The sequence below is a fragment of the Eubalaena glacialis genome, chromosome 6, assembly GCF_028564815.1.
Source record: "Eubalaena glacialis isolate mEubGla1 chromosome 6, mEubGla1.1.hap2.+ XY, whole genome shotgun sequence".
NCBI lineage: Eukaryota > Metazoa > Chordata > Mammalia > Artiodactyla > Balaenidae > Eubalaena > Eubalaena glacialis.
This window is the reverse complement of record NC_083721.1, coordinates 5,528,323-5,540,764: the sequence shown is the minus strand read 5'-3', so window position 1 is coordinate 5,540,764 and position 12,442 is coordinate 5,528,323. Positions and strand designations below refer to the sequence as shown.

General features: G+C 44.1%; 1 protein-coding gene across 1 annotated transcript in view; it reads right to left on the bottom strand.

Moving 5' to 3' along the window:
• The window catches only part of DSCAM (DS cell adhesion molecule), a 741,375-nt gene that overhangs the window by 20,225 nt on the left and 708,708 nt on the right, over window positions 1-12,442 (bottom strand). Inside the window, exons 31-32 of the mRNA XM_061192687.1 lie at window positions 9,757-9,872; window positions 6,201-6,350 (exon numbers count right to left, since the gene is read on the bottom strand). Of these exons, the coding sequence (XP_061048670.1) occupies window positions 6,201-6,350; window positions 9,757-9,872 (266 nt within the window). The remainder of the gene's footprint in view (window positions 1-6,200; window positions 6,351-9,756; window positions 9,873-12,442) is intronic.

Here is a 12,442-nt window from a genome sequence, read left to right as displayed (position 1 = left end):
CATTCTCCTGGGTAGGAGGCTAAATGTCTTCCAGGCACTGTCGACGTGATAAGTGGAGCTTAAATAGTGGAGCTTGTTATTTAAATGCTAATGAATCTTTTCCAGAAAATTACCCAGTCCCTTACATAAGTTTTGAGGGTTCTTATTTTTATTCTTCCTTAAGTTTCTTGTAAGTACAGCTGTGGATCAGTTTTACTCCTGGCCTGGATGTTTGTGGAAGAGGGGGTCAGTTTGATAGTATCACTTCTGGGACACAATTTCCTCAACTCCCCAAACCCTCATCTGTGTTTCCTCCTGTCAAGCTCACCCACTAATGGTGGGGCAGAGACCTTGTCCCCCTCCATAGCCCCTTTTCCCACTGAGATGACCCTATCTGGAAAGTTCCATGGTCAAGTGGCACTATTCAAGCCATCTTTTCAAGTTAACTTTGTTCATTATCCCTTTTTTTTTTTTCCTAGATGAGGACAGCTTTACCAGTGGCCTGATAATATTGGGAATATAGGTCATGATATTACTTTCCTTGAACTGCACTTCGTTCTGCTCTAAGCAAGCATCCTATAGGCAAAACTGTCCTTGTAGGTAGAATACTCAGGAGTTGACACATTTTTTAATAATCAGGTTTTTGGAGCTGTTTGGTACCTGAATTGAACTTTTCTGTAGGATAGTTTCTGAGATAGCAGCTAAAATAAAAATTTTACTTGGATTCCACTCAGTGGCCTCCTTCGTAGACCTTCCTAGTTAATCTATTAAGCAAATAAATATTGGGGTTTACTGTCCCTGCATGGAAAGTATTTTATTTGGGTCTCCAGCATCCTAATATAAATAAAATCTAGTGATGAGGCATTATGCTTGCTAAACAACAAATGAATTAGGGGTAAGTGATATAAATAATTCTTGGCCTTTCAGCATTGGGTCTGAACCTGAATTAAGCTTCTGCTCATTGAATCAAATTATTTTAATTATCCTGAACTTGGGATGAGAGGATTTGGTGGATAATAAGGTCATAAAACATGTCATGTATATAATCGGTTTTCATTCCTGCTACTGGTTTTCATATCTTACAGATGCCGAGGCCTTGGCTTTGCACGATGAATTTACCAGTTGTCTCATAGACAGGGTGAAACGGGGAGACTGAACATTCCTATCATTCAATGAACAAATATTTATCAAGGGCTTATCACACTCCGGACTCTCTTCACTGTCATCAGGTATTTTCCAGCAGCGTGTTGAGTACCATCCCGGGTAATAGAGTGTGCGTGCTTTTCAAAGTCTCAACAAGAAAGATTCAATCCGTGTTGTAAGCTCTTATTTAATATATATGTGAAGTCTATTTTGTCCCCAGCAGTCCTTACAGAAGCATCATCTCTGCTTAGAGGAGCGTGGAGGGGTTGAGAGTGGGGATTTGGGGTGAGCGTCTCTTAGTTTGGTCCAGCTTTACTACTCACTGGCTGTGACCTCCCTGGTGTGCCCGTTGCTTTCCTCTCTGTGACTGGTGGGTGACGACCTTGCCCACCATCAGCGCTGTTGTGAGACGTGCGTGACATTAACGAGCTACAGAACCACAGGCACGTGGGAGGCATCAATGAATCTGGGGCTTAGCCCATGACTCCTGAGTGACAGACACTTGACATGGGATGCAATGTGTCCTGTTTAATGAAGATGGTGACGGGAGATTTGATGGGTTGACCAGGAAGGCTAGAAACTCACTTTCGAGAGTTTGACAGGAAAATAGCCATGAAAAATCACAAAACTAGACGCTGGAGAATGCCAGTGATGCAGAAAGATGCCCACTGGTAGTAACTGGTGAGGATGGGAACCGTGTCTTATTTGTTTTCCAGTCCAGCCCTGCGTGGTGAATGCTTTTTGCAGGAATGAATAAATGATGATGGATGGATGACATCCAGGTAAACATGACAAAACAAACCCGGGTCAAATCTAACACCGATCACTTCACATGTCTTTGTACCCTTGCACACTTTGTAAGTAAAAAGGTTGGTTTAAGTTCTCCAAGGTGATGACCTCATTGGTAAGTTTCTGCAACGTGTCCCGGGGGCCGACTGTGTACATGTGGAAAGAAACACTTCTAACTGGGCGAGGCGATACAGACACACAGCTGATCAGATGTCTCAGGAAACGGAGAACAAAGAGAGGGAAGAAACTGGTTGCCCGACTCCTGCTGAAAATACTAAACATCCTTACTTTTCCATCCCTGTTACTCTGATTTCAAAACTTCTGACATAAGTATACATATGGTCGCTCAGGATCTAAATGTATTTACCGAAGGTCTACTGTGTGTTGGACCCTCTGGCAGCAGCTGGGGAGACCCGCGTGAACAGAGACCCAGCTTCCAAGTGTGTCCTAACCCACGGGAGAGACGGGGACGTGAACAGAGCCATGGACACAGCCACGGTATGTGTTTTCACATCTTGAAAGAGAGATACAGCAAATCATTGCGATTTCTCCCATCCTTGTAATAAGAATTTGTTGCAACTCTTTGGCAAACTAATGCAATGCTTAGAAACATAACTTCTACAGAACAGTCGTGCTCATGTGCAAGCAACATATTTTAGATGTTCTTCTTAAAAATAAAAGTTTCCTACAATAACAACAAAATTAGAATAGAACAAGAATGTCTTTGGTAGTTGAGGAAATAGGCTGTAAACCAATCTCTACAAATACGCCAGACCGCAGTGAGAGGAACCTGCCCCAGGGGACTGAGGGGAGGCAGGCGTAACACCTGGGCCCAGGTGACAAGCTCTGGGTACCAGAAGCAAGCAGAGGACTGGGCTGCAGAAAGCTCAAGGCTTTGGACTCCTGTGCTGATCTGCTGGGGGGAGACACCCACCGTTTCTACTTCCAAATAAAAAAATACAATGCCTTTAGTCCTTCGTAATGTGGTTTTGGAGAAATATTTAATACAACAAAATGATCACAATGGAATATTACTCAGCCATAAAAAGGAACAAAATTCTGTCATTTGTAGAGATGTGGATGGACCTAGAGTCTGTCATACAGAGTGAAGTAAGTCAGAAAGAGAAAAACAAATATTGTATATTAAAGCATATATGTGGAGTCTAGAAAAATGGTACAGATGAACCTATTTGCAGGGCAGGAATCGAGATGTAGACGTAGAGAACGGACATGTGGACACAGTGGGGGAAGGGAAGGGTGGGATGAATTGGGAGATTAGGTTTGGCATAAATACACTACCATGTGTAAACTAGATAGCTAGAGGGAACCTGCTGTATAGCACAGGGAGCTCAGCTCGGTGCTCTGTGATGACCTAGATGGGTGGGATGAGGGGGGTGGGAGGGAGGTCCATCCAAGAGGGAGAGGATATATGTGTACATATAGCTGATTCACTTCACTGTACAGCAGAAACCAACACAACATTGTAAAGCAACTATACTCCAATTAAAAAAAAAAAAAGATCCTGAAATCTTTACTAATGGAGAACGTTCTGCAGATGCTAAATGAATAATTCTATTTTTATGGAACTAGAGACTGAGGAATGAATTTGCGTAGATTTTCCAAGTGTTTGTTTGTAAACACTATTTAATGAAGTTCATCACCAATGAAAGAAGCGTCTTTCCAGAAGCTGTAGCGGTTTCTGTGGGATCTGATCATCAGGCAAGCCCTGGGCGAGCATCCCAACACCCTCAGAACGGGCTGCAGATGTGTGACACTAGCCCGTGAGGCCTGCAAAACCAGGCTGGCTGTGTCTCTGGCTCGTCCTATCCGCCTTCCCCGTCCCCATTCAGGTCCCACTTCTGCCCCCAACGTGCTTTAGAGGCTTTCCCGTACCGTTCCTTCTGCCTGGCAGGCCGACTGACTCCTGCGTGTGACTCAGTGGAGGTCCTCCCCAAGCCTCACACTGAGCCAGCCCCTCCCCCGGTCCCCACGCCCCCGGCCGACTCACCATCTCATCATTCTGTTCTATTTGTTCCTCGTACCTACTGATAAACAAAAAACGCTTTCGCTCCTTGCTTCACGTTTGACTTCCTCCACTCAGATGAAATGAATGTCTTTTTGCACCTTTCGAGGTACCTCCAACCCTGGGCACTGGCCATATGTGAAGTAACACCTTCATGAAGGTTTCTGAGTCTGAATGAAGGAATTCTTAAAGCTCCCCAACCGTGCCTACACCGTTAGAGCCAAGAGGCCACGAGAGAGGGAGGCCAACACGTCCCTTCTGCCGGCCTCCTGCCTGAGGTGAGTGAGAGACCCTCACCTCTCACTCGTTAGAGCTTCTGCTAGTGACGCAGATGCGTGTCTTTGTGGATATTCTGAAAGCCATCAAATCAGCCTTCCCTTGTTCTGGGGCTGAGCCGGCAGCTAGAAGCTTCCCCGTGCTTTAGTTTCACTGCCTCCTGTCTGGCCTTGGCTGTTTACGACTAGCCTTTGTGCGTCTCTCTGCCAGCTGAGCATTGGCAGGGAGCTGGACATGCAGATTCTTTTCACCTGCTGTGCGGTGAGCCCGGCAGGTCTGAGGGCTCCTGCAAGGCTGTGCTACTGTGGACACCTCCTCCCGGGCTCTACGTGACACGAGCCTAACACTTGGGGAAGTGTTTCTCAACGAGGGGTCCAGGCAACCAGCAACAGAATCACCCTAGATGGCGATTATAATGCAGATTCTCAGGCCCCGCCATACACCAATGGATCTGAATCCCTGGGGGTGGAAGCCTGGAACGAGCATTTTAAACAGGCACCCTGGGTAATTCTGATGCACACAGAAGATGGGGAGCCACTCCCTGGGGCGTCTGTCCTGTTTCCTCTGCCTCTTTCCTATCCTGCTGCTAAGGTCTCCATTAACTTCCACTCTGCCGGGGACAAAGGCCTGCTGAGGTCAAGGATCCACTGATAGGAGTCCCCTGGGTCTGTCATCTTTCCCGGGTTTAATAGCCATAAGTGGCCCAGAAAGCCATCAGTGCAGTGTCGTGAAGTAGCCAGGAGCAGGCCCAGGCAGATCATGATGGAAAAGCCCATAGCTGGAGAGAACGTCAAGGACCTGGGAGCACTTTCTAAGAGCAAAGATCTTAGCCCTGCGCACTCCTTCACAAAGCTAATCCTCACTCACGTCCCGTTCGTGTCTTCAGAATGTGCTAATGTCATCAGAGAAGGAAGGACGTGAGGTTACACAGAGCGGAGGAATAAAAGACTCCTTCAGAATGTTCTTGAAAACGACTTTTCAAATGAATTTCAGTAACCGCTAGCACCGTTTCCCTGCATAGTACGATGCTGCTTAGGAATCAACCAGTTGGCTTCAGGAAGCTCAGTGCATTTCACAAATGCCTTACAAGGCAGACATTATAAAGAACAGCTTTAAGCATTATAATATTTATTTTTCTAATTCTAGCACTCTACTCGAAGGATGTAAAAATTTTTTCAAAGAGAGTGATTAATGATTTAAAAGCTAGCATCAAAACTTCCGAAAAGACAATAATCGGGACATCAATTTCTCAGTCTTTAGAGAGATTTAGGAACAATTTAAATTATGAAGGAATAAGAATATCTAATTAATAAGCTCTAGATACATATTAGGGTATTTAATTTCATCACAGTAATTAATTTCCATATAATATGGATCCAAATCTTAATAACTAAACCAAACATAATCCTCAGATTTAGCAGGACTATATTCTTCTCAAATACTGAGGTTCAGGAGAAAAGCGTAAGCTCGGAGGACGGACGGACCCACAGCTGAATCTTGGTTTCACTACACAGTATGCGTACAACTTTGGGCTGTTTCCCTAACTCCTCTGAGATTGTTTCCTCATCAGTAAAATGGGAGCTCTAATATCTTCTACTGTATAAGCAGGTACCTGACAGGGCTGTGGCCAAGATAACAGACTGATATCATCTTTCTATCCCAATCCTGGCACAGAGGAGATACTCACTAAGGTTAACTAACTTCTTTTCCTGTGTTGTCTAAATAAAAAAAAAAATAACTGGACCTGAAATTTCTAACACTTTCTTAGTAAACCAATACCAAGAGTTATTGGCTTCAACTGATACAATTTTAATAACAGCTCAGATCAAACAAGACAAAGTCAAGGTCCCAATCAAAGATGTCATCATACCTACTTGCTTCTTAGGCACAGAGCTGAGAAACCCCACATTTTATTGCACAGCCATGGAGCACAAATGTGTTCTCAGCACTGATAACACCCACAGAGTTTAAGTGATGTGTGACCACTCACTCGTTCCCGGCCGAGCGTCCGAAACATCCACCAAGGGCCCGGTAGCCTGCGACACTGACTGGTAATGGACCGTGTGTGTCACCGTCAGGGACTTTTGTTTCGCTGCCTCTCCGAAGTCAGCATCCGTCAACAGGACCGTGGAGCGATCGTCTGCAGAACAGCAGGATACAGGAAGCCAGGCACGGTTATCCCCTGCTCAGTGACTCCCTGGCCGCCTCTCTCCTCGGTACTTGCATTATTGCTAATGGCAACAATAACAAGAACCTAATCTCATCCAGAAAAACAAAAAAAGAAACCCAAAATATTCAACCACTGTATTAGAATTACTCCAGAATGAAAAAAATAGATTATCCTTAGGGGTTGACTTAGGAGCATGACTTAAAGAGAACGACCGCGGGGAAGGGTCTCCCCTCTCTGCTGGGGCTTGGTTTCTTCTCATTAAGCACACATTGATCTGGGGAGGACTGTTGGGTGGCTGTCCATTTAATAGAGTTTGGGGTTTATGTGTTTGTTAAAAGCTCCCCCGAGACACCACCAGCCATGTCAGCATCGCCCAGGGTTGAGGCTGCCATTTCAAATAAGCTCTGTTTTAGGTACAAGAAAAACTGCCCTGCGGTCATCTATCCCAGGGTCGCCTCTCATATGGAAGAAGGCAAATGTTCAAGATGGGGCATGGGGGGAGGAGAAGAGAAGGGCCAGTCTTCAGGGCGTATTGATTCCTTGATTTGAACTGTTCTGAGGTATATGCCTTTTCTTCCCAACTCTCCCGCGCTTCAGTGACTCTAGGGCATTCTGTAATCGACTTCTCAAAATGACTCACTTGTCAGACTTCCCAGGTCCTACTGGCACAGGGCACTTGAAGGTTAGGGAAGCCTGGGTGCGGATGAATGCAGAGCATTGTAAGCCTTTGGAGAAGGAGCAGTCGGTGAGGCTGTGTGTCATTATTTGGCTGTCTCAGATTTTCATTACTTTGTTGTGATACTTTTCACACTTTCCTAAGAGCTTTTTGACTCCAAGGGAAACTTCCGTTAGGGTATATGGAGTTTTTCATCCATTTTCAAGCACTGCAGGCTGGGCTGATGTTCATATGAGTTTACCAGTCAGCTGGGACCACACTGCAGCGGGCTTGACACTGAACGGTAATGCGAAAGTCATAAACAACACAGCTAGAGTGCTGTGCCCAAAAACGGCTCTGAACAGAACGAACCTTACAAAATCCAATTACTCAGGCTCTGGCAGGAAAGGAAAACCTCTTAAGTCAGAATAAAATTTCTGGGCAGAGAAAAAGAGGAAGGACTGCCAGGAGGTCTGCTGGCACCCAGTGTGTGGTACAGCCCAGATCGGTGCCACGGTGGGAGCCTGGGCTCAGCTTGGGGGTCCCGCCCTACCTCCGCCCCTCCACCCTCGAATAAGGCGGCCTTTCCATGGAGGTGGGTTCTTATAATTGGACCTGGTATCAGAGGTCCGACATACATTCGCTTTCATCCATAAAACTGTGTTGTGGTTTCTATCATGTAGCCCCGGTAAGAACACGCCAGAGTATCTGTGGGGCTGGGTTTCCAGTTTTAATGGGACATTTCGGGTGCCTGTCAGTTTGTGAGGCTGACCATCCATTCTGGTTAGAAATTAATGGCTCTCCCCTATTGGATTCTTGTAGGCAGAGCCCAGAGCGTTTTAAAGCATCACGTCTCTACTTCCCCAATAATTAGAAAATGCCATCGACCAACAGTCAGGCACCACCGGGAGGTAAACGACTCTTGGTGATGAATGATCCTGCAACGAATGTGCTATATCTCTGGCTAAGGGTCGTTATTATGTACGGAAACGATGGGCAGACCTTCCTCTGGTGTTTGGTCAGCAGTGACTAGCTACTGGGAGGTAATACACCACTCCCAGGATCCGCCTAGAGACCTATTTTAACAGCTGTAGGTAGAGTTATTAACAAGTCTAGTGAGAACATTTAGCAAACGTCGTAACTGTATTATAAAGTCATAGGAGTTACAATTTGATTTTGGAACTGATGTTTCAAAGGAAATCTTAGTTTTAATGCCCAATTCACTGGGTTCAATAAAAGAGATTCCAGATACACTACAGAAAAGGTAATGAGAAACAAAACATGGTGCCTTGCCCTGATGTGAGCCAACAAATTAAATCTTGTGTATTTCAGGATGAGTAGTGAGCCCTCATACAACATGGTAGTATTTAACTGAAGTTGGTTGATCGAGGGTCACATTGGACATGACCAAGCTGTGCTAAGTGCTGTTATGCCTGAACCAAACTTGAATCCCGCACGGGCAGCCCAGGTCTTAGAATTTAGGAGCCATTAGGTCAGACATCCCCACTGTTCCATTAAAAGACCATAAAAGCAGGGCAGGGACAAGGGGCAATGGAGGTGTCCTGCCAATCTGGCCACTCATCATTGCCTAATTGGCAAGAGGTATGGAGGGTACATGCCAGGAGTTGGGTGGTTTTAGCCAAACCACAGGAAAGGGTTGTCCTGGGACCAAGTGCCAGCAAACGTCTTCCAGAACAGACACAGAGTGAAGTTCAAAAAGTGGCAGCCTAGGAAACCTGTCTCAAAGTCTGTTTCCATGAGTACTGGGGGGTCCAGCCATACTTCTAAGGTGAGGCGTTCTGGGAAGTAGCCTGTTGATACGGAAGAAGGTGACACCCAGTCACCAAAGGTGAAACAGGTGGCCAGGTGGGGGACCTGCCCTGGTTTTGATCCTGTCTGTGTGACCTGCAAGCTACAGAACCTCTCGACGTCCCAGTTCCCAAGTAGAATCTTTTTCCTATGTTGTTTGGGAGGGGTAAGTTAAATAATCCACATAAAGTGCTTATAAAAGTATGTGACCTTTAGAGCACTCTTAATAAATGTTAGCTATTCTTCTGATCATTATTGTAGTGGAAATACAAAGTCTCTGATTCTGGTATAAATAGAACCATCTAGACAGGCAGTGTGGACACTGGACTTCGAGTGGAAAGAGGCTGGAAGGAGTCAGGACACCTGGGTTCTGGGTGGACAGGCCACTGAAGCTCTCCAGGCGTCTTTTGCGATCGTGAAACAGGGAAGCTGGGACTTTTCCAGAGCCCTGTGAAGGATGTTTATGGGGTGCCAGGGGGTGGAGAAAGATGTCCTGTGCAAAGACATTTGTAGAATTTAAAAATTTTCTTTAATAAAGGCCTTACTGGAGTTGAGGAGGAGCTCATAAAGCGGATTTCCAAGATGGGGTCTTAAGTGTACAGTCCTTCTCGGTTTGCTTGATTATGAATGTTGGTTCTTTGGAGTGTACCAAGAGCCTCTCCAGGAGAGACCCAACTTGGGACAGAGTTGGGGTTCTCTCAGGTGAACTCTGTGGTTTATATAAGTTCATTTCCCCCATATTTGCTGGTACTTATTATTCTCCTCAATAACAGTTGTCTACCTTCTAACTTCTTTGCTCATGTAGCATTCAAGATGTTCCCATGTCTGATATTTCCCATGGCTCAGGGTTTGGGCTGAGAGGGCATGGCTGTAGCAGCCACATTGTGTAAGGCGGCAAACAGGACACCTTACCAATGGTCTCCATTGTGTCTCTCTCTTCAATCAAAAGCTGAGCCCTGGGTATGTCAATGTGCATCCTCAGGGTTTGCTGTTGCTTGCTCAAGGTGTCCGAAGTCCGGGTATTCTTACTGGGAATAAAAAATGGGGATGCATTAACAAATTCAGTTCAGTGTTACACTAGGCCAACATGTGCTTGTACACCAACTTATTATCTAATTATGTGGGGAGGGGAGGGAAAGACACACAGGATAGATTTTTTTTCCTTCATTCAAATGATATTTATTAATATTAAATTTTAGCGGTCAGTTGTGAGGTTCAGGAAATACCAACTGTCAATAAAGATTGGTTCTGCATCTATCAATAGAAACTTTGGACTTTCCTATTTCTTGTATAAAAGTCAAATGAAACACACACACACAAAAACATTCTTAAATCAACAACATTTTCACTTGTCAGACGAGATATTCCAATGATGGTAAGGGAGAAAACATGTGTACTGGTCATTCACTGGATGGGGTTTTACTAACAGATTTGTATTATACCTGGAGTCATTTTATTTTTGTTCTAGTAACAAATCATAAACCTTGTTAGCTTCCCTGACATTAGTTTAGTTTTCCGAACCCAATTACATTTTAGAATAGAAAAAAAGCAATTACTATAAGAATTTATCTCAAAATTTGTGTACCAGAAAATTACTTAGAGTGAGCTGTCTCCTGAAAGTAAATGGAAAGAGGTAGTAAAACTGCATGGTATAATCAAATTCAGTTACATCTCACAGCAAAAAAAAAAAAAAAAAATCTGCATGTTGGACAAAAATACAAAAAAGTCGATAAAAGCTTTAATTAGCAATGCACGTTAGAAAAATGGTTGTTCAATCTTTACAGAATTATAAGAATTGAGTAGATTTAAGAATATTTAATATTTAAGAATATTTTCTGGAACACCTTCCAGGAAGCAGCAGGCATTCAGATAATTTAATCAATGTGATAATCTATGGCATCCCTAAATCTAGCTCATTAACTGCCAAAATCTGCTTTGAGAAAGATTTGTGGAGCCTGGCACACTCAGTGTTAATTATATGTAATGGAGAACAATAAAGGTGTATCCATACTAAAATCTCAAACGCTTTTTGCTCCAAGCAAGCATTCACCAGGAAGCTCAGATCTTCCTCATCCATGAGGATGCATCCACTCTTGAACCATGTGGTTGATGAGTGTTAATAATCTGAAGGTCAAGTTCACTCAAGAAGCTGTTTAAATGTTTGCATTCAGAGGTCCATGTTAATATTCTGATACTTGACAATGGCTCTTTCTTGAGTGTAAACAAAACAGCTCATGGAAATGGCAGCTTTTGAAAGGTGCGGCAGCTCTACCTAGGCCTTGATCTTGAACCAGATTTCTTGCTCTGCAGATGAGTAACTGGGTTATGTAGCTAGACCATGCTAATTACGCAGAGCCCAAATTCAAACGTTTTGGCCTGAATTTTTTACACGGTCTATAAATGTTTTTAAATGATTTACTTAACCAAGTTCTTACTTTGTGTGTGTGTGTGTTTTTAAAGCAAAGATTCAGATCCTTGCATAAAATGAAGAGCGTTGGTGGCTTGGGGGGCTGCAGTTACGTCAGACAGGCTCTATTTCCACAAAAACATATGGGGAACTACTCCTCTGTGAATATGCGAAAGATCTGTTTCGAAACTTCACTAGGGACCCGAGCTTGTCCTCGCATCAAAAATAGAAGTGTGAGCTAGTTCCTTCTGTTCATGATGAATAGTTATGAGGGGGTCCACAGCGAGGAACCCTGCGCAGCTATACTTAACAACAAGGGGTCTGCTGTCAGGTTGACACAGGAAGCAAGTGACATCACTGCTGTGCTGCATGGCGACTGACACAAAGACTTAGGATATGATTCAACTTTGTGAACAGGGACAATCAAAGCTGGAGGTAAACGCCCCTCCTCGCGGGACTAAACTGCAAGCCCTGCAGCTGGAAGGCAAGAAAGTTGCCCCACAAACCTTGAGATTCAGGGGCTTATTTTTCTTCCCTCTCTTTGCACTTGCTGTTTCCTTTGCTTAGGACACACTTCCCCAACACAATGCTCGTGTGGCTGCCCCCTCCCTTCTATCTTTTCAGAGGAGCCAGTGGAGTCCTGCTGTGGGAACTCCCCATTCTCCATTTAATTTTGTCTCCTCAAAACTTAAAACTCCCTGGCATATGTTTGAGTTATTTATTAGCCGTCTCTGCCAATAGACTATAAGCTCCTCAGAGGATATTTTCATCTCTTCTGTCCCCTGTATACCCTGAAACTTGGAACGGTATATAACCAAAGTAGGTGCTCAATTAATATTTGTTGCAGGTTGTTGAATGAATAATGTTTGGGCACAATGGGAGCTGAGTCACACCTCCTAGAGCCTTTGCTTTGGGGGCAGTAATATTTTTCTCAGTCTAAAAGGGTTATCAGGGCCCAAGGAAATTGTTTCTTTATCTTAATCTGTGCTGCCATATTTTATAATCTATTGTTACATGGAAGTTGATTCCCCCAAACTATAATAATTGGCCATTAGAACAGCAGCAAACCTTCAAAAAAAAAAAAAAAAAAAGCTATTTAAAGAAACCTCATTTGTAACCTGGAAAAAGATTCTGAATGTTTTCACTGTGGAAGCAAAATTGCATCTTTTATATGACATGGGATCATGCTAA